Raw genomic sequence first — 18,657 nt, 5'->3', positions numbered from 1 at the left:
GAACTAGTCGTTTAATCATATTTTTGGTCGCAGCACAATTTCCAACATGACTTTACTAATACTCCCACAAGTGGAAAATAAAAGTAGACTAAGTAAAATGTGGCTGGTGTTCCACTATTTATACGACAAGAACCACTGTTACTGGTGTCATACTGTCCCCCGGTGGCCAGGTGAATGCTACATGATGTCAGTTAAAACCATAAACACAAGGGCAATTCCAGCGTTATGAACGTGACATAAAAACGCTCAGAGAATGCGTTTGTTACCAATATACTGAACCGTCTGTTTATATTATACTAAACCCTTGTTGATAGAGTCTAAACATCAGAAAAATATCCGTTAAGTCTATGTATGAGTTTTCTCAAAGGGAATTAAAAAAAAGGAAAATAAACATGCGTTATGGATGTGACAAAAAAGAGGAGACGGTTTTTGGGAGACGACAAACTTTGTAGGATTTCTGTGAATTAAAATGCACAAACCTAAAGCAATTATACCCAAGAAATGAAGAAGGGATGTATGGAGCGAAAATTATGCCTAAACTTAACAAACAAATCCAGCGTTTTGCAAACAAACGCAACCTTTTTTTTGCAAAAGAAACTAAACTCTGAAACAAACAGAAAGCGTTTTACAAATACATAATGCAATTCGAGAGAAAATGCAAAAGTGTAACATATAAATGTACGGTGTTTAAGTCTCACCTTTTTCTGGAGATTCTCTCAGCTTGATTTTCTTACAAATGTGACCGTGCAGATTTTCTCACAAATGCATGCGCAACTTCCTCCTACAAAACAGCAGGTGGTGCTATTGGGAATTTGACACTAGTTTCTATAGGAAGAAGCCATGAACATTACCTTGCGTGCCACCCTTGCCAGTGCCAGAAACGGAATAAATTTCATTCATCATGTTTCATTCAGTTAGTCTCATGAAATTTATTGAAACTGTTAATAATAACCAGTTGCTGTTCTTAATAATAAATAATGAATTATGCATTGGTTTTAATATACAAATAATGTACAACAAACTGGATGCATTTGCAATGTTGTCACCCCTTCCACCCCATCTCATTCTCTCGTTCTTGTTTCACAACTGTTTACGTTCACAAAACGCACTACTTTTACAAGGATACTTGAAAAAAGAATTTTGACATCATTTTGTGTTTATACCAGGGCCAGCTGAAGGCATGGGCAGGGGTGGGCTGAACCCACCTAAACGTCTGTCTTGCCCACACAATGAGAATAAAAAAATAACACCAGAAATTGTTGTATTTTCTATTGGCTGAAAGCAACGTCACTCTTCACTTCACTGCTCTGGCTTAAGTTTGTAACAGAGATGTCCAGTTTACATAACCGCTTTATTTACGGTGTAAAACATCAATGTTAAATTACTATATAACATATAAAAGGCAATAATCAACAATAATTATTTTTTGTTTTAAACTCGCAGTCTTCTGTAATGAATGCCTGTTTTTTATATTTATAACATCATAAATCATTTAAATCCTGCATGTATTGGTGTCATATACTGCAGTGTTTGTTGAATTCCAACAAAAGCAAACCTCAAGAGTGACTGAGAGCATGATAATAAACTAATTTTAAAAAATCTGGGTTATTTCATAAAACTCTTTTTTTACTTTTTCTAACGTGTACAAACTTTAGTTTTGTGTTGCTTAAAACTAAATATGAACTTGTTTTTTGCGGTGTTTCTGTTTTAAAAATACAGATCATGTTTTCTGTTGTTTTGACCTGTTTTCTCCAGTTAATTTTCTCCAAATAAATAAAAAGAAATTATATGAAATTTGGGAGAAATGTTGTCAGAAGTTCACAGAAATAAACAAAAATGATAATTTTACCAAAACAAAGGAAATAAATGGACTCTTAATTTTGTCTGCAGCTATACTGTGTGTGGTTGGGGTAAATGCCCACCCAGGATATCTGCTCATCCACCCTTCTGGGCCTGGTTTTTATGTCAATTTTTTAGTAAGATGTCAGTATAGTATTTTATGCTCTTTCTGAGACGCGACTCGGTTTTTAGTGATTTTTCTGCATGAAAGTTGCATTGATACATGTTTGACTTTTATCCATAGCAACTTATAGATAAAAAGTAGGCTATTTAACATTATGTCTAAACACTGTGGCATTAAAGTAGAGAGTTGTCTTGGCTATAAAAGATGAAAAAGCAAATATATCGTCGTGGCAGTTGTTTCAGTCAGTCGTCTACATTGTTTGGTTGCCATTAGCCTATTTAGGTTTAAAATGAATGCTGCTATTTTTTAGGCCATTTCAAGCTAATTGGGCATTTTTTGCAATAAAATAAACCAGCATAAAAAAAACAGCAATATAAATGTAAGTCAAACAATTGAACTATCTGCTGTTTTGGGAGAAGTTGCGTAAAACATAATTTTTTCATGCTAAGGTGGACATTTGCATGGAATTGCCCAGCCGTTGTGTATTGTGAGGTGAAATGTAGGATTTAGCATTTCTAAGGCACAATATGTGGGCACACAACTTACCATGCACAGATACAGAGTAAACTATATATTGCTTGTAAAACAAGGCTCTGTAGACTGTTTTTAATTATATAAACATCACCTCAAAATGTTTTTGTTTGCGTTTGAGTGTATTGCAATCAACTCATTAGTAGACGTCTCTGAGACCATTTTCCCAACCTTCTGTATATCATGTCATCTATATATTAATGTGCTTCATGGGGTAACATAAAAAATGAACTGGTTTTATTTCAACCATAAATATTGTAAAAAATAACTCTACGACATGATCTTATACCACACAAAGAAATGGCTAACAACTGCAGTTTGTACATACTGCTTTCAGACACTGCACATTCCCTGAATGCTTTACCTATGCATGATTATGCTTGTTGATGTTGCACTCCATGAACTTCGAAGTAGCCTCTGGCACAAGTTAACAGTTTTCAACAATTATAGGTTAAAAATATGTTAACAATGAGGTTACAGCGTTAACAGGACAGTTCACCCAAAAATGAAAAATCGGTTACCATTCTCAAGTGGTTTATCGTGCAAGCTTGCTGCAGTGATCCAAGCACTTTGCCTAATGAACAAACCTAAAGTTTACTGTCATTTTAAATGACATCATTGACCATCTCATGTATACAGAGGTGACACATTTAACACAGGCATATTTAAATGTATAACTTTTTTAGTTAAATAAACAACAAAATAGTTATTCAAGTACATGAAGAACCAGCGTTGAAAACAATCTTTTTATTATATCCTGATTCACAACTATAAGCTTTTAGTAGTGATTTATAAATTGGACAGTCAGTACAACTTAAAAGGAAAGTCATTGAGGTTAATACAGTACCTGTTGCATTCAAGTAAAAACATTAATACAATATCTTTCTAAAAAAAACAACACACTTTCTATAATAAAAACGAAATTGACAATATAAAAATGTACTTTTAAACATCTGTACGGTCGGCATTGATGATTTGATCATCTGTGGTGTCTGAACATGAATCTGTTTGCTTCACAGGGAGTTTTTTCCTCTCCAACAGTCTGTCAACAAACACCACGAAAATCCCAGAGAGGACGAGACAGAAGCCAGACAAGTAGAAACCAGCACTGAAGTCACCGGCCCAGTCCACCAGCCAACCTGTGACAAAGACAGAGAGAAGAAACATGACACAGTGACACAACCTACTATTCATGTGTTATCCTTCCCCATTTAATGAATCTGAGCTGTCAAAACAACTCGTTCTCAATAATTGATTCATAACCGCTACAACATAACCACATCAAGCCTACATTTTTTTTTATTATCGAGGAAGTATAGAAACTGTACCTATTGTCATTTAACAGACAATAACTGTACATGCAAGCTGTTGACAGAGCTTTTCTGATAGAAAACAGTCATACGAAAATATGAATAAGTTTAGCACAAAAAAACGACTAATATTACAAGCAGCATAAAAAAACAGACGTGGGATTGTTTGATTTTGGGGTAATTATACAAATTTGCAGATTAAATAAACTGCATGTTAAACAGAGACTGACACATTTGGCTTGTCAAAAATTTTGCTGTTGCCAAAAAAAATAGTGATTTTGATGCACAAAGTTGTTTTATGGCCTTTTAATAGTTGTATTTAAACCCATAAAGATGCAAGTCCTGTTGTAAATAATAGTGAAAATATTTTCCCTTAGCAGACATTGACTACGTCTACATGTAAACAACGCCTGTGTTTTATATAGCAAATGTGCCGACTAACATCTAATAATTTTTTCAATCTTAAATATCTGGAAGAGGGAAATTGTGCTACGACTTCTTACACTGTCTATATATTTTGTAATTACATAGTTTACTAAAACTGTTAAAACGTTTTTTCTTAATTGAAATAAAAATAGGCCTAAATATTATTTTTATAGTTATTATTATAATATATATTATAATTAACGAAAATTAGAAATGTAGCCTTAGCAATAAACTGAGATAAGTTTAAGTTGAGTAACTAAAATTATTAATTATTAATAATAATAAAAAAGTATTAATAAAAGCTAAACTAAAATGAAATAAATGTAACTTATAGCAAAATTAAAATAAAGAAATAAAATTACAAAAGCACATAACAAAATTTAAAGATTTAAACAAAATAAACAAAAAATATAAATATAATCAATATATAATATAATAATATTAATGAAACTACAATAAAATATGAAATTATAATTAAATGATAAAACTATAATTATAAAAAATATTCTTAACTATTAAAATATTTTACACTAACTTTGCATAATGAAATATGCAGATAACAGAGGTCTGTGTATACATGAATTTATCGCCTCAAATAAAAAACTCACCTGCAGCTGGTGGTCCCACAAATCCCCCAGAGCTCCGTAAAAGCATGAAGAGCCCAAGAGCGCTGTCAAACCCCTCTAGTCCAACAATATCCACAATACTGGTCACATGGATGGCTATCACGCATCCAAACAAGAATCCGTACATCGAGGAGAACACCAGGATGGCCCAGTAGTCCTGTGCAACAGGAAGCAGAAGTAGCACCACCCCTCCAGCCGTGACCACCATGGTCAACAACTGCAGGTTCCTTACGAGGCGCAGGTTTGCCAGCCACCCGCACGCGAGTCTGCCCAGCAGGTCTGCCAGCGCCAGCACCGACAGGACAGAGGCGGCCCAGTACTGCTCCATGCCCAGGCTGTTGGTATAGGGCACCAAAAACAATGGTGGGATAAAGAAACCTGCCGCGGCCAGGATGGCAAACATGATGTATAGCAGCAGCTCGGGTCTCTGAATCAGACACCATTGGAAAGTGACTTTTTTTGTTGTCCCGCTCTGATCTTTAGAGCCTTGAATAGAGTTTTGCGTGACTGGGTTTGGTTGCAGGGGTCGCATTAGAGCACCACACACACACAGATTCAGCTGAAGACCTCCGATAATGAGTACAGCCCCCCGCCACGTGTAGCTTTCGATGAGCCACTGAAAAAACGGGCTGAAGATCATAGCGAACACACACTCTCCGGAGCTCGCGACTGCATAGGCGATCGGACGCCAGCGTTTGAAATAATGGCTGACCATGCTGTTTGCTGGTATCCAACATAATGACATTCCAAGACCTAGAACACACCAATGCACAGTTCACCCATAAACAATCAACATTTATTCACCCTCATGTTGTTCAAATCATGTATACGACTCGTTCTTCATGAAACACAAAATAAGATATTTTGAGAAATGTCTGTGTGGTTTTGTATCCATACAATAGAAGTCAACGGAACCAATGTTTCTTTGGTTACGACATTCTTCAAAATATCTTCTTTTGTGTTCTGCAGAAGTTTAGAATGACACAAGATATTGAAATTACCTTGGAGCACACCCATAGACACATACATCCACGGCAGACTGAGGCCCAAAGAGGCAATAATCATCCCTGAGGCAGCCAGGAGCCCTCCGATCATGATGACGCTCCGTTGTGACAAGTGCATACTGATAGTGCTAGCGAGAGGAGCTGATGAAGAACAAAGAACAAAGCTGATGTTCACACTGTAGCATCTTTACTGTGATGACATCATCAGTAGGCATCAGAAGTCAATTTCAAGGGGGTTACACTGGTAACAACTGTGAATTGCTCAGGATTCAAACATGCTGGAAACATTTCGGATGATGTAAGTGTACACCCATGAACAACATGGGTTTTGGCTACTTAAATGCAGAAATCTTACATATTGTGCCTTTAAATAGGCTTTTCTCACCTCCTAAATGAAAAACAGCAATGGTGGTTGAGGTCACCCATGAGGTAGTGCTGGTGTAAACACTGTAGTGTCTTTGGATGTCAAGGAAGAACAGGCCAAAGTTTTTTAGAACAGCAGCGGTGAGGCCCATGATGAAGAAGGCAGAGGTGACCACGACCCATCCGTAGCCACCATCTGGTGGCTCGATCGGGCGTTTCTCCATCCTGGATCTGATAGCCTCTTCTCACCCTCTGCAAAGTCATAAATCACCATAGTGTAAAGCATTTGGGTCTATATATGTACATGTTATGTGTAGCGTTAAAACTTAAATTCATTTTAATTTAAGTAGCTAATACTTCAATTTAACAGCCGAGAACTCCACTTCGACCTCTCTAAACAACTTCATGTCCCTCTGGGTTTCAAAATGAAAGCTGTATATTGTATGTCACTTTGGAAGCTAAAGTCAGTGTTGGTTTGTGCCAAGTTAAAGGGCATACAAGGCTTGTGAAAACTCCAGCTGTGCAGCCCGTTTCATCTTTACAACGCTCTATTCGCCTTTGTACAATAAAATGACACTGTCTTCAGAATGTTGCGAAACAAACAAACAAATATATATATATTTATATACATATACATATATATATACTGTGTATATATATATATACACACACACACATACATATACGTATATATATATATATAAAATACATTTACTTATATTGGAACCAAGTGCTTATATTTTTCAATATTTAAGAAGTGGCCATCTATTATGTATTATTGAATACATTGTACTATCGTTGCATATTAATAATGTATTATTCTACATATTTTAAAATACACAGGTGCAGAAAATTCTAAAATAATTTTAAGGGTTTTCTGAATTGACTATTTATAGGTACGCGTTCAAGGAAAATGATCGTTTTTGTTTCAATCGGCGAACTCGTGACAACATTCTCCCAAATTCCGAATGAAAATATTTATTTTTATTTGCAAAAAAAATGAAACATGACAAACTGTTCAAAGTAACTAAAAAGATGCAATGTGTGTAGATCTTGAATACTGCAAAGAAAACACGTTTAAACAACACAATGCTAAGGTTTTAACATGTATTTTAGGGTAAGTTAAAAAATGAATATTTGATGATAATACTGCTGATTTCATGCGCCTTGGCATTCTCTCAGTTTTTCATGTTGCATGACTTTATCATTCCTAAGGTTTGTTTTTGTTGGAATTCAACAGACACACTGGACTGGAATGGTTGCAATACACGCAGAAATGCTGATTTAAGGCAAAACTCCAAACGCTCTTTATTTTCTGTGGCTGTATATTAAATGATTTAATATATTGACAATTCATATATGAGAAAACATATTTTCTGCGGAAGGGGATCCACTATCTCCACGCCTCAGTGCTAGCTGATAAACACCTATTCAGAACTACAATTGCAAAAAGCAACCCCTGAAACCCACCAACAACTTTCATTCGCATCATGACAACGTCCATGAGCCTCCAGTCATGTTACACCAAGACATAGATCATGACATCATTGTCTAGCCCAAACTGCAACCGAGAAGCCATACTGAATTCTCCAATGAAAGGCTGCTTACTCCTGTTAGCTATTCATGGAAGTGGGAACGATGCCATTCTCGCTTCCCTGCTGACACATGCTCAATCCTCACCTTACAAATGTAGGGCTAAACCCATGATGCTTCACAGATTGTGAATTCATCAACACAAGCGGACTTGTTGAGCTCAAGGGTGAGGTGATGCTTACAGCAAGAAAATGTTAACCAGTGCTCAGGGGGTTTAATCTGCTCAGTTACACTCTTAAAATTGGTTGTTAATTAAAATATTCTAAAATAAATGATATGCTATATGAAAATCTATTTTACGCATTATTCATCATCACTCATCATAAACTCTCTTGTTGAAAAGTGAATCATGGGCAAAACATCCACAAAAAAAAGAAAGCTGAAAGCATTATTTAATTCCGTGAAAAGTTTGCTGCACATATCGCGATAATACGGCACCGTTTGAAAAATCTGATATTGTGACAGCCCGATTTTCAAGATATTTTTACAGAAAATATACCAAACAATTATTATTATGTGCTTATTTAAATTTATTTTGTTGAAATACTAGTTCTTGATAAATGTAGACCACCATCTAAAATTCAAGTTTTTTTCTGAACGAGAATAGGCTATGCGCACGTTTTGTGCATATTGTCCATACGGTCTGACATTGCACGGTGTCTACTGTGCATAGTAAACTCTTTAAATATTGCATTTGTTTTGTAAGACAATTCCCGTCATAAACGATCCTACAATATCTATATACAATTTAATCGGGTCTGAAACATACACTTACGTCAAAGGCGCGAGCACCCTCCTCTCCTGTGCTGTTCACCGTCAGGATACCCCCATGTGTTCATCACAAAGCTGACTAAACGTAGGGAGCTCTATTTATAACCTCACAACAATGCTGACCACGCCCCCTACAGCCACACGCTCAGGGTCGTAAAATAAGAGCGCTTCTGCCTATTTGCTGAGGGACGCACTTTCGCCAATATTTCACAATATCCGCTCCACGTACAGAGCTAAATTAGACGTTACTTACTTGCCGGAAAGTGTCACGAATTCAGCTAAATCTAAACAACTTGGGCTGTATCGCAGAAACCATAAATATAAATAACTAGATGCCGCATTAGCATCTGTTTCTATGGGCCGCTATACGTAGGTCTTATATTGCCATATTGCAACGGCGCGAGCCTGTCCGTTAACATTCAAAATCAAGCTGACTGTGTTTGATTATGAAAACATATTTACTGTTGTATAAACTCAAACATGTTATCTGCTGCACTAACACATGAAAAAGACGAAAGGCTTGTTTTAACTGATCAGGTTGTATTCAGTTAGCAGAACGGGCTCATACAATTTTGTGCCAACATTATGTAAAACCATATGCTTTGTTTAACACTAAATTGTGGCAGGTATTTCAATCGAAAGAGAATATTATTTTCCACAGTTACAGGTGATAAGGCTTTTCTCTGGTAAATAACTTCCTCCATTCCTTTCTGAAATGCAGAGATAACTTTCACGAAACCATTCGTGTGTAAACTCTGGGCCCTCGTTTGTCCTGTTAATGTTTTATAGCTGTTTTGATTTGACTTGCACTACTAATACTTTACCAGTGTGAATTAAACGAATCACTTCAAATAACAGACATGGATCATACACGTGAACTCTATGACCACAGCAGTAATGATGTCGTTATTATCCCATTTTTCGTGAATTTAAATCCCCGTGGTTTTCACAGCCATGGCTGCGTTGGGGCAGAACCATCCTAATTCAGAACATAAAATAGCCACGACTCAGAAACCGGTCTCACTACTTAAAGAAACAGTTCACCCAAATTCAATCATCATTTACTCACCCTCAAGTTGTGCCAAATCTGTACAAATTCCTTTGTTCTGATAAACACACAGAAGAATGCTTGTAAATAGTTATTGGCCAATGGCCACCATTGACTACCATCATAGAACAAAACGATTTGTTCTGTTAAACACAAAAAGAAGGGATTTTGACTATACCATTGTCATTTTTCCTTCTATGGTAGTCAATTGTGGCCAAGATCTGTTTGGTTACAAACGTCCTTCTAAATATTTCTCTGCGTTCATCATCTAACAAAGTCACTTGTACAGATTTGGAACAACCCGAGAGTGCGTAAATGACAGCATTTTCATTTTTGGATGAACTGTCCCTTTAAAGGCAAGGCGACTTGGGAAAGCGAATGTTTATAATCAGTAAAAGCGTAGTAATCATGTTTTTTTGTGTGAATTGATTTAATACATGCACCATTGTTAAAATATGGTTACTTGGAGATGGTAAAGTTTGGGTTAATATGGAAAACATTTAAAGTTAAACTATGGATATTGCAGTAAAGCTATGACTCAACATTAAACTTGATAGATGTTAACTCAGGACTTAAGATTTTAGAATTTAAGGTGACTTAACGATTCTGTAATATCAGAATCAGCTTTATTGCCAAGGAATTTTCTTTGGTGTTGGAAGCTTCTAGTACAGACATTCAACACAATGACAACACAAAATGATTTACAATCTAAAAGATTCTAAAATACGCATATATAAAATGAAAGACTATTGTTCAGAAAATGGGGGATAATAACATATAAGAGACATTGTACAGGGTAGTATACAGTAGAATATACATATTAACAGATTGTATGCACACTTGTGCAAATGGAAAGTAGAGGTAGTGTTATATACATGTATAAATAAAATGTACATATAAGGCACTAGTGCACACTATAGGAGCAGTGGAAGTGTAATATTGCTCTTAAGGAGCAGTTATCTGTTTAGGAGGGAGATTGCCTGGGGGAAGAAGCTGCTTCTGTGTCTGGAAGTCCTGGTGTTTGGTGCTCTAAAGCGCCGTCCAGAGGGCAACAGATCAAAACGTTTGTGTGCGGGGTGTCTGGAGTCAATGATGATTTTTCTTGCCCTGTTTTTCACTCTGGAATCGTACAGGTCCTGAAGTGTGGGCAGAGGAGCACCAATAATTTTCTCAGCACTACGAACTGTCCGTTGTAGTCTTCGTAGGTCTGATTTGGTGCCCGAGCCATACCAAACAGTTATTGAAGTGCACAGAACAGATTCGATGACCACTGAGTAGAACTGGGTCAGTAGCTCCTGTGGTAGGTTGAACTTCCTCAATTGACGGAGGAAGTATAACCTCTGCTGGGCCTTCTTTACAATGGAGTCTATGTGGGACTCCCACTTCAGGTCCTGAGAGACGGTGGAGCCCAGGAACCTGGATGACTCCACAGTATCCACAGTGCTGTCCAGGATGGTGAGGGGAGGAAGTGATGGAGGGTTCCTTCTGAAATCCACTATCATCTCCAACGTCTTGAACGCATTCAGCTCTAGGTTGTTTTGACTTCACCAGGCAGCCAGCTGAGCAACCTCCTTTCTGTAGGCAGATTCATCACCGTCTTGAATAAGGCCAATGACTGTGGTGTCATCTGCAAACTTCAGGAGTTTGACAGAAGGGACTGTAGAGGTGCATTCGTTTGTGTAGAGTGAAAATAGCAGTGGAGAAAGAACACAATATGACTGCCAATGATCCAACTCCGATTAACAAGAGGTGTGAATGACTCCACCTTTTCGTGCGCAATCTGCATTTCCTGTTCTAAAATAGAAGGCAAACATGTAGTATTTCAAGAGTAGACGACATATTTAGCACTCTTCTAAACTAAAGTGCATAAGAACACATTTTAGACCAAAACACATAAACACCAGGTCAAAGCAATCTCAAAACTATGAAGAATGACAACCCTGAATGTAAATGTGTAGATTGTGACAACCCTCCGTATCTGGGCTACAATCAGAAAATCTGGAAAAGGTGCTTAAGACCCTGAACATAACTGGCACCACAACCAAACTCAAAATTTGTTCTAATATTTGATCACGACATCTATTGATATTTAAGTTAAAACAACAGAGATGCGATTAAAAAGTCAGCCAGTGATGCAATAACATGCTGCCAGTTTAGTGGGACAGTCAGTGTGATGCAAACTGGTATCAGCCAGCAGTAAGAGGATAACATCATGTCTATCTTTGACATACTGCACTGTTGCCATTCCACAGCTCAGCGGGGTTGACATTTTAGAACACAGCGCATGAGCGCATGGCTCTTCACCACAACCTAACATTTGCAATAATTCCTTTTGAATCGAAACTATATTGAAAACGGCAATGTTTTCCATACAATAAACACATGTTGCTTAAATAAGACCAAACGCAACGAAATAAAATGAAACCTATTTGTCATAAAATCCTGAAAATAATCAACCTTAATATGCATGAAAATGATTGGCAGCATGTTACCAGGAAATACTGGTAAACAATATCCTACGAGAAACACCGGACATTTAACGACATTTTATCAGGCTTTTTTATTCAAAGCAAGTATAAAGGCTTCTTCGTATAATGGCAAGATCTTTCATTTCTTTGTACTTCTCAATCAGACACCAACTGCACTGACAAACAACCTATAAACATATATACCTTTCCAATTCATTTACATAACTGCTTTTAACAAGCCATACAGAATGAGTGCGCGCTTATATCTCATTTTTATAAAATTATAAAATCATCTTTTCTATGTACATACAAACACGTGGATGTAAAAACGCATCCATGCATTCCTTAAAATAACGATTCAATCATTCAAAACCATTGTCGGTAGAGAGGTGCACGCCAGCACTGCTAGCAAAGCAAAAACGAACAAGAAAACATTCTTGACATAAATGACCATAGATTGTTCCGAGAGAAGATGAGGTGATCAATTCGGAGGGATTAGATCTGCCACAATGGCACGCTGAAAGCTAGGGCCGGCCGCTGCGAGACCAGAATGAACTTCTGGATTAAAATGCAGGCACTTGGGTATATCTGTCTGAATCGCTGCCGTCCCGAATCAAGTCCACATGGAGAGCCAGCTGCTTAAACGTTGGCCGAAGACAAAGATCGTTGTCCCAGCATTCTTGCATGATCTCGTAGATCTAAAGGAGATGGAAATGATTGCATGATGAGAAGCGTCGGACACATGAATAAACGTTAAGGTTAGCTTTAGCTTTTATTGGATTTGTGCTGGATGACATGTGGTACCTCAGATGGACACCCCGCGGGTTGCGGTAAAAGGTTCCCCCGTTTCAAGAGCTCAATGAGATGATAGACGATCGTCTGTCCCTGCTTGTCTCCTCCCATCATACTCATGAACACCTGAGAAGAACAAAAGAAAGGCTATTATTACACACTTAGCAGGCTATTAGGACGATTTCCATAACTGTGCGAGCTGATGTTTGTGGACATCGTCACTGCCATTTGCATGGCTAAAGCAATTCAACACATGCTGTCCTTATAATTACAGGTGTGAGGAAGTGAAATTTCAAACACAACAGGAAATTACGTCATACTTACTGTAGGTGGACTACAGAGCTTGTTGCTGTACGTGAAGAGTTCATACAGAACCACTCCAAAACTCCAGACATCAGATGCCACCGAGAACTTGCTTTCAGTTAGAGACTCTGGTGCATACCTGTCAAAACACACATGACTTAATTCATCTAATTGTCTAACCAATCAGATTTCAAAGTTTTTAACATGCTGCCATATTTAAATTTTGTTTGAAATGAAGTTTTCTCCCCTCACGAATGTATCATTTCTATTGAGACGACATAATCGTAACCCACTATGTCATTTGGATTTCTTCCGTAAGAAAAAAAAACATCACAGCATTTAAATATAAAATGTACTATACATCTGGGACGGGTGAGAGAATTTCCAAACATGGGTGAGGTTTATAAATGCAGCTCACCAGAAAATCGGGCTCTCCCCAGGTTCTTTAACCTTGTAGTATTCTTTGTCCTGAGGCAAAACCTTGGTCAAGCCAAAATCGCCGATCTTCACCCGAAACTCACTCTCAACTAAAATGTTTCGCGTGGCCAGGTCTCTGTGAATGTACCGCTTCGTTGCGAGGTATTCCATTCCCTGTAAAAACATTACGTGAGAAATTTCAAGATATGCAACACTTGAAAGATGAGTCAAACGAAAGAAATGCTCCGGGTTACTTTGCATATTTGAGAAGAATAATAAAGCAGCTTGTTGTGGTCAATCCTGTCTTTGTTCTTGTTGAGGTAGTCGCGCAGACTGCCGTACGGTAGATACTCCATCACCAGCCGTAGATTTCTCCTTCCTGTAAGAACAAAGCATTCGAATAGTTTCTGCAACATTAGTCTGCAGGCTATAGTTTAAAAGCAATAAATCAATGTAAACAGCTATAGTTACTAGGGCTGGGCAAATTTTTCTTTGAAAAATGGATTAAACGTTTTTTCTTTAAAATATCTTCTTTTGTGTTCTGCGGAAGGAAGAAACTCATACAGGTTTGAAATGACAAGAGGGTGAGTAAATAATGACAGATTTTTGGGTTAACTATAACTTTATTGTCATGATTATGTTGTTGAAGTGTTACGGCTTATTTGATGATATTCAAAGCAAACCCTCTAACTGCATTTATAATGACAAAAATCACACACACACACAAAACAGAGTGACGACAGCTGTAGGATGTATAGCTCGGCGTCCCTCATACCTGCACCGTAGCACACGCCTTTGTATTTCACAATGTTCTCGTGCTGGAGGGATTTCAGGATCTCGATCTCTCGCTCAAAGTCTCGGATGTGTTCAGTGGTGCTGTGTTGCAGTTTCTTTACGGCCACCACCTCGCCAGTGTTGTCCTGCAGGGGGTCGTACCTGCACATTTCCACACTGCCAAAGTTTCCCTAGAAATAGGAAGCACAGTTCAATTCCTGGTTTTAATTGAGAAGTTTTAAAGACCTCCTGTGGTGCGAATCAAGTTTTTTATGCGTTTACGTTGTGTTTTCAAGATGCTTTAAGACAAACTATGTGCTAATGTATCATTTTAAACCATTGCTGAGTATTTTCTCCATAAAACCGAAGTTTCCCAAAGACGGTTTAAAAAATGCCGTTTGAATCTGCCCGGGTTTGTGATGTCATAAACCTGTAACCGATCACATCAACTCATTTGACCCCGTGGATCAGCAGTTCCATACACATGCAACGATGGCGCATGGATTAGGCTCTGAAACGATCAGCTGTCAGTTTTAATCATGTCAGGTGGGGCTAATTTGCATATTCACGTATCCGAGTATTCTTAATGAAGCTGGGGTGTAGTTACATTCAAGCTATTTTAAGGCAGGAAAAAATGTTCAAATATGCTATTTTATTGGTCAATGGTTAGTTTTAATGAGTAAAATGATCAACCACGGGGGGACTTTAACCACTCAGCAATAGCAAAAATAACGCTGGCGTTCATAAAGCTTATGTTATAAAATTGTATGAAAATATTGTATAAATGTTATTGTAATTATGTACACATTTGTAATTAATTATATAATAATCCTAGAATTGCAAACATTTGTAAGGGACACGTTTATCACAAGCTACAGGTTTACGAGAGAACTGAGTAAACTATACTGTACATCTGAAATGAAATGTTCTCTTAGATACCTTGCCCAGCTGCTGGAGGAAAATGAGATGTCTCTCCTCAAACTGAACCGGCTCCTCATTCTCAAACGCTCCGGAGCTGAATCCAGACGCTCCGGTTCTGTTCGGTAACATGTCGGTCTCCTTCACGATCTCATAATCTAAAAAAACGCATTCGTTCAGTGAACGTTACACAGCAGGTGCTGGAACCAGTTAAAAGTGTCATACTATCAAACGTTTCAGTCTGTACTTACCTGGGCAGAAGAGATTGTTGAGGTCACGTATGATGGCTCTGAATGAAGGTCGGACCGTTGGCTCGTAATCCATGCAACTGTTAATCAGGTTGGCAAGCTCCGTCCACTTTGGAGCTGGAAGTTGGTGACGATTTTCATAGAACAAATGTTTCTGAAACGACAAACACATCAGACTTGTGTAATAAGTCAAATAATCATTTACTACATTTACATTTTGAGGACATCTATATTGGCCTGCCTTGGAATTGTCCATATTGGCGAGTGGCTTTTCTCCTCCGCTGCATATCTCCCATACTGTTGTGCCAAAGCTCCACTTGTCTGTGGCAGGACTCAGGTTTTTAGGGTCTACGATGCATTCAGGGGGCACCCAGGGGATTCGCTCCACAAGAACTAGAAGAACAATCACATTTCAGTGCCATTTAAAGTAAAAAAGATACAAAGTAAACAGAACAGTCTGCACATGGGCAATATGAGCAAGAACAAATACTAAACTGCATGCACAAGTCTGGCTTTCTGTAACTAATTTCAAGGTAGTGACATCAAGATTTTGCTGTTTTTCAAAATCTACGCTTTAAATTTTAATCACAACCTCGTACATCTGCTAATGACCGACCCAAATGTTCTCATCTGAATGGAGATAAGGAATTGCGTCGCTCACTCTCTCTGGGCAGCACCGTGATGCTGATGCCCGGGTCGCTCAGTTTGATGAACGGTGGGTTTCCCTGTGCCCTGTCCTCCTCTCTGATCAACAAAATGTTCTTCGCGCAAACATTCCCATGAGCCAGATTCTTCTCCTCCTGCGTGCGAAAGAACGGAAACATCAAATCTATCTCCTTCTTAAAAATCTCCTCATTCTGGTTTTTAGCGACTTACCAAAAAAAGCATGGCCCAGGCCAGCTGCTTGGCCACCTCCAGCTTCCACAAGATGTTGACTGACATGGAGTTCTTGTTCTTCTTTAGGTAAGTATCCAAAGATCCAAACTTCACATATTCTTGCACCATGATGTCTAAGACAAAAAACCCACGAGTTGAAGGCTTCGGTGGCATCACAGATGTGGGATTTTGCATCAGCGTTGTGAACACTTACTCTCCTCGCCGCACACACAGACGCCGTAGGTCAACACCAGATGCTTGTGGGTGAGCTGGCTCATGATGCTGGCTGCCTCGAAGAAAGACTTCAAGAAAAAGTGGAGAATTAATGGCTGATGGTTTAATGCTAAATGACTCAAAGGCCCATTCACGCCAATAACATAAAAATAACTCTAACTATATTAGCCTCCACACAAATGGATGATAACGTTTATGAATGTTATGAAAACGTGAGCCCTTTAAATTTGAAACGATTCTGATTGGCTGGCAACTGAACCTCACCTCAGAGTAATTTCTGTGTGCTTTGTCTAAGACTTTGACAATGACTTCAGTCTTATGGGTTTCTCCATAGTCTCCCTGCTCTTTCCGAATCCCTCTGAAGATCTTGGTGAACGTTCCTTGACCTTGACTCTCCCCCTGGAAAGAACAATGCATAATATTCACCATTGTTCGCACGTAACGGTTTAATTTGAACTGTGAAATGACAGTGACGTATTGTACATCACCGTTTCCTAAATCCACAAAGACAAGATTACTTACAAGCTCAAGATCTTCTTTTTTGATTTTGTGAAACACCATTTGACTGATGTTACTTCTCTGCATGGAGGAAGAGAGGGGGACCTCTGAACCCCTATGGCTTCGACACACCAACAGGTTCGACTTTTCTTTTTATGTTGACGACAAAGCACAAAACATGACAACCCATTACGTCATGATATATTCAAACTAATTTGCTTTCATGACTCCATAAAAAAAGTGCATAAAACAAACTACATGCCCTCCCAAAGAAAGCCAATCAGAACACACAAAATGTTCCGATAGCTCTCAGAGAGTATTGGTATATTTAATATGATATTTAAATACGATTCATGCTCATTTTTTTATGTTACACAGGGCAGAAGTTCAGGTGCTGTACTGACCTTTGGCCCTTGGTGAACAGAACCTGGTGAACTGAAAGACGATGTCATCTGATTTCACCGTTTCCTTCTGGTAACACTTGAGCAGTTCCTTCAAGCTTCCAAAACTCCTTTTGGTTCCACTGAGATTGTAGTCGCCGGTCACAGACCTGGTGATCAGGCAGTGCTTGTACTCAACATCCTCATACGCCTGACGGAAAATAAAGAACATGTCAAGATGATGTGATCATGTGATTTTGAAGGACACAGATATAATGGTCAAATATATAACTTTATAGGCTTAAATATGATTATATAATTGCATACAACTGCTATCCACATGCTACAATTATTATTTTTTAATTATCACATACCCCAACTGCAAGAGTCAGGAAGTATTTGTTGAAGTCTTTGGGGCTGCACCGTAGCACATACAGACCTCTCTGGTTTCCTGACTTGCGCAATTTGCTGATTGCAAAATCCATTCTGTGTGAACAGACAATGGAAACAAAGACAACAACATCACTGCCTTTCAAATCCCTCACATGCGCTGATGAATATTCATTTTAGAGGTGTCCTCGCCTAAGGATTTACATAGTCGAATCAGAATTGTCACGTATTGCCTATAGCATCGCACACGCACGTGTGTGTGTGTGTGTGTGTACGGGACGACACCAGGTGGTTAACAAGGCTGCAGCGCACCATTGATGCACCAAAAAACAATCAAACATTAACTTGCAGAATTTGTTTAGAGCAGAATATACCTTTATAATAAATACATTTAAGTCACAATGTGCAAAATAAATGTGTTTAAGCAAAATGTCTGAAATGCAGGGGAACATATTTTCAAAACACAAGCTACAAATAGCAAAATTAATGGAAATTTTCCTTAAAATACTACCCTGTACAATGTCTCTTATATGTTATTATCCCCCATTTTCTGTAAAATAGTCTTTATTTTATATATGCACAATTTAGAATCTTTTAGACTGTAAATCGTATTATATTGTATTGTCATTGTGTTGAATGTCTGTACTAGAAGCTTCCAACACCAAAGAAAATTCCTTGTGTGTGCAAGCACACTTGGCAATAAAGCTCTTCTGATTCTGATTCT

General features: G+C 38.1%; 2 protein-coding genes across 5 annotated transcripts in view; both read right to left on the bottom strand.

Moving 5' to 3' along the window:
• Nucleotides 1-3,231: 3,231 nt before the first annotated feature.
• Nucleotides 3,232-8,697, bottom strand: zgc:114041 (uncharacterized protein LOC574425 homolog). Of its 2 annotated transcripts, none has more exons than XM_057323054.1 (5): nucleotides 8,592-8,697; nucleotides 6,246-6,475; nucleotides 5,858-6,001; nucleotides 4,839-5,609; nucleotides 3,232-3,633 (listed from the first exon to the last, which is right to left on the bottom strand). In XM_057323054.1, exons 2-5 carry the CDS (start codon nucleotides 6,445-6,447, stop codon nucleotides 3,440-3,442), a joined length of 1,311 nt encoding a protein of 436 aa, XP_057179037.1. In that variant the 5' UTR covers nucleotides 6,448-6,475; nucleotides 8,592-8,697; the 3' UTR covers nucleotides 3,232-3,439. The 2 variants fall into 2 exon arrangements, with proteins under 2 accessions (XP_057179037.1, XP_057179043.1); XM_057323060.1 differs by having other exon boundaries at nucleotides 8,586-8,694.
• A 3,488-nt stretch (nucleotides 8,698-12,185) lies between these two features.
• Nucleotides 12,186-18,657, bottom strand: part of jak2b (Janus kinase 2b) — a 24,501-nt gene continuing 18,029 nt past the window's right edge. For all 3 annotated transcript variants that reach the window (XM_057354678.1, XM_057354693.1, XM_057354685.1), the window contains 16 exons: nucleotides 17,918-18,029; nucleotides 17,568-17,754; nucleotides 17,188-17,312; nucleotides 16,930-17,064; nucleotides 16,646-16,733; nucleotides 16,432-16,565; nucleotides 16,217-16,355; nucleotides 15,797-15,948; nucleotides 15,559-15,709; nucleotides 15,329-15,465; nucleotides 14,391-14,580; nucleotides 13,870-13,994; nucleotides 13,617-13,789; nucleotides 13,220-13,337; nucleotides 12,908-13,021; nucleotides 12,186-12,801 (listed from right to left, as the gene is read on the bottom strand). In XM_057354678.1, coding sequence (XP_057210661.1) covers nucleotides 12,667-12,801; nucleotides 12,908-13,021; nucleotides 13,220-13,337; nucleotides 13,617-13,789; nucleotides 13,870-13,994; nucleotides 14,391-14,580; nucleotides 15,329-15,465; nucleotides 15,559-15,709; nucleotides 15,797-15,948; nucleotides 16,217-16,355; nucleotides 16,432-16,565; nucleotides 16,646-16,733; nucleotides 16,930-17,064; nucleotides 17,188-17,312; nucleotides 17,568-17,754; nucleotides 17,918-18,029 — 2,215 coding nt within the window. In that variant the 3' untranslated portion in view covers nucleotides 12,186-12,666. The remainder of the gene's footprint in view (nucleotides 12,802-12,907; nucleotides 13,022-13,219; nucleotides 13,338-13,616; nucleotides 13,790-13,869; nucleotides 13,995-14,390; nucleotides 14,581-15,328; nucleotides 15,466-15,558; nucleotides 15,710-15,796; nucleotides 15,949-16,216; nucleotides 16,356-16,431; nucleotides 16,566-16,645; nucleotides 16,734-16,929; nucleotides 17,065-17,187; nucleotides 17,313-17,567; nucleotides 17,755-17,917; nucleotides 18,030-18,657) is intronic.

This window comes from Triplophysa rosa, linkage group LG2 (genome assembly GCF_024868665.1).
Source record: "Triplophysa rosa linkage group LG2, Trosa_1v2, whole genome shotgun sequence".
NCBI classification, from domain to species: domain Eukaryota; kingdom Metazoa; phylum Chordata; class Actinopteri; order Cypriniformes; family Nemacheilidae; genus Triplophysa; species Triplophysa rosa.
This window is presented reverse-complemented; position numbering and strand designations above follow the sequence as displayed.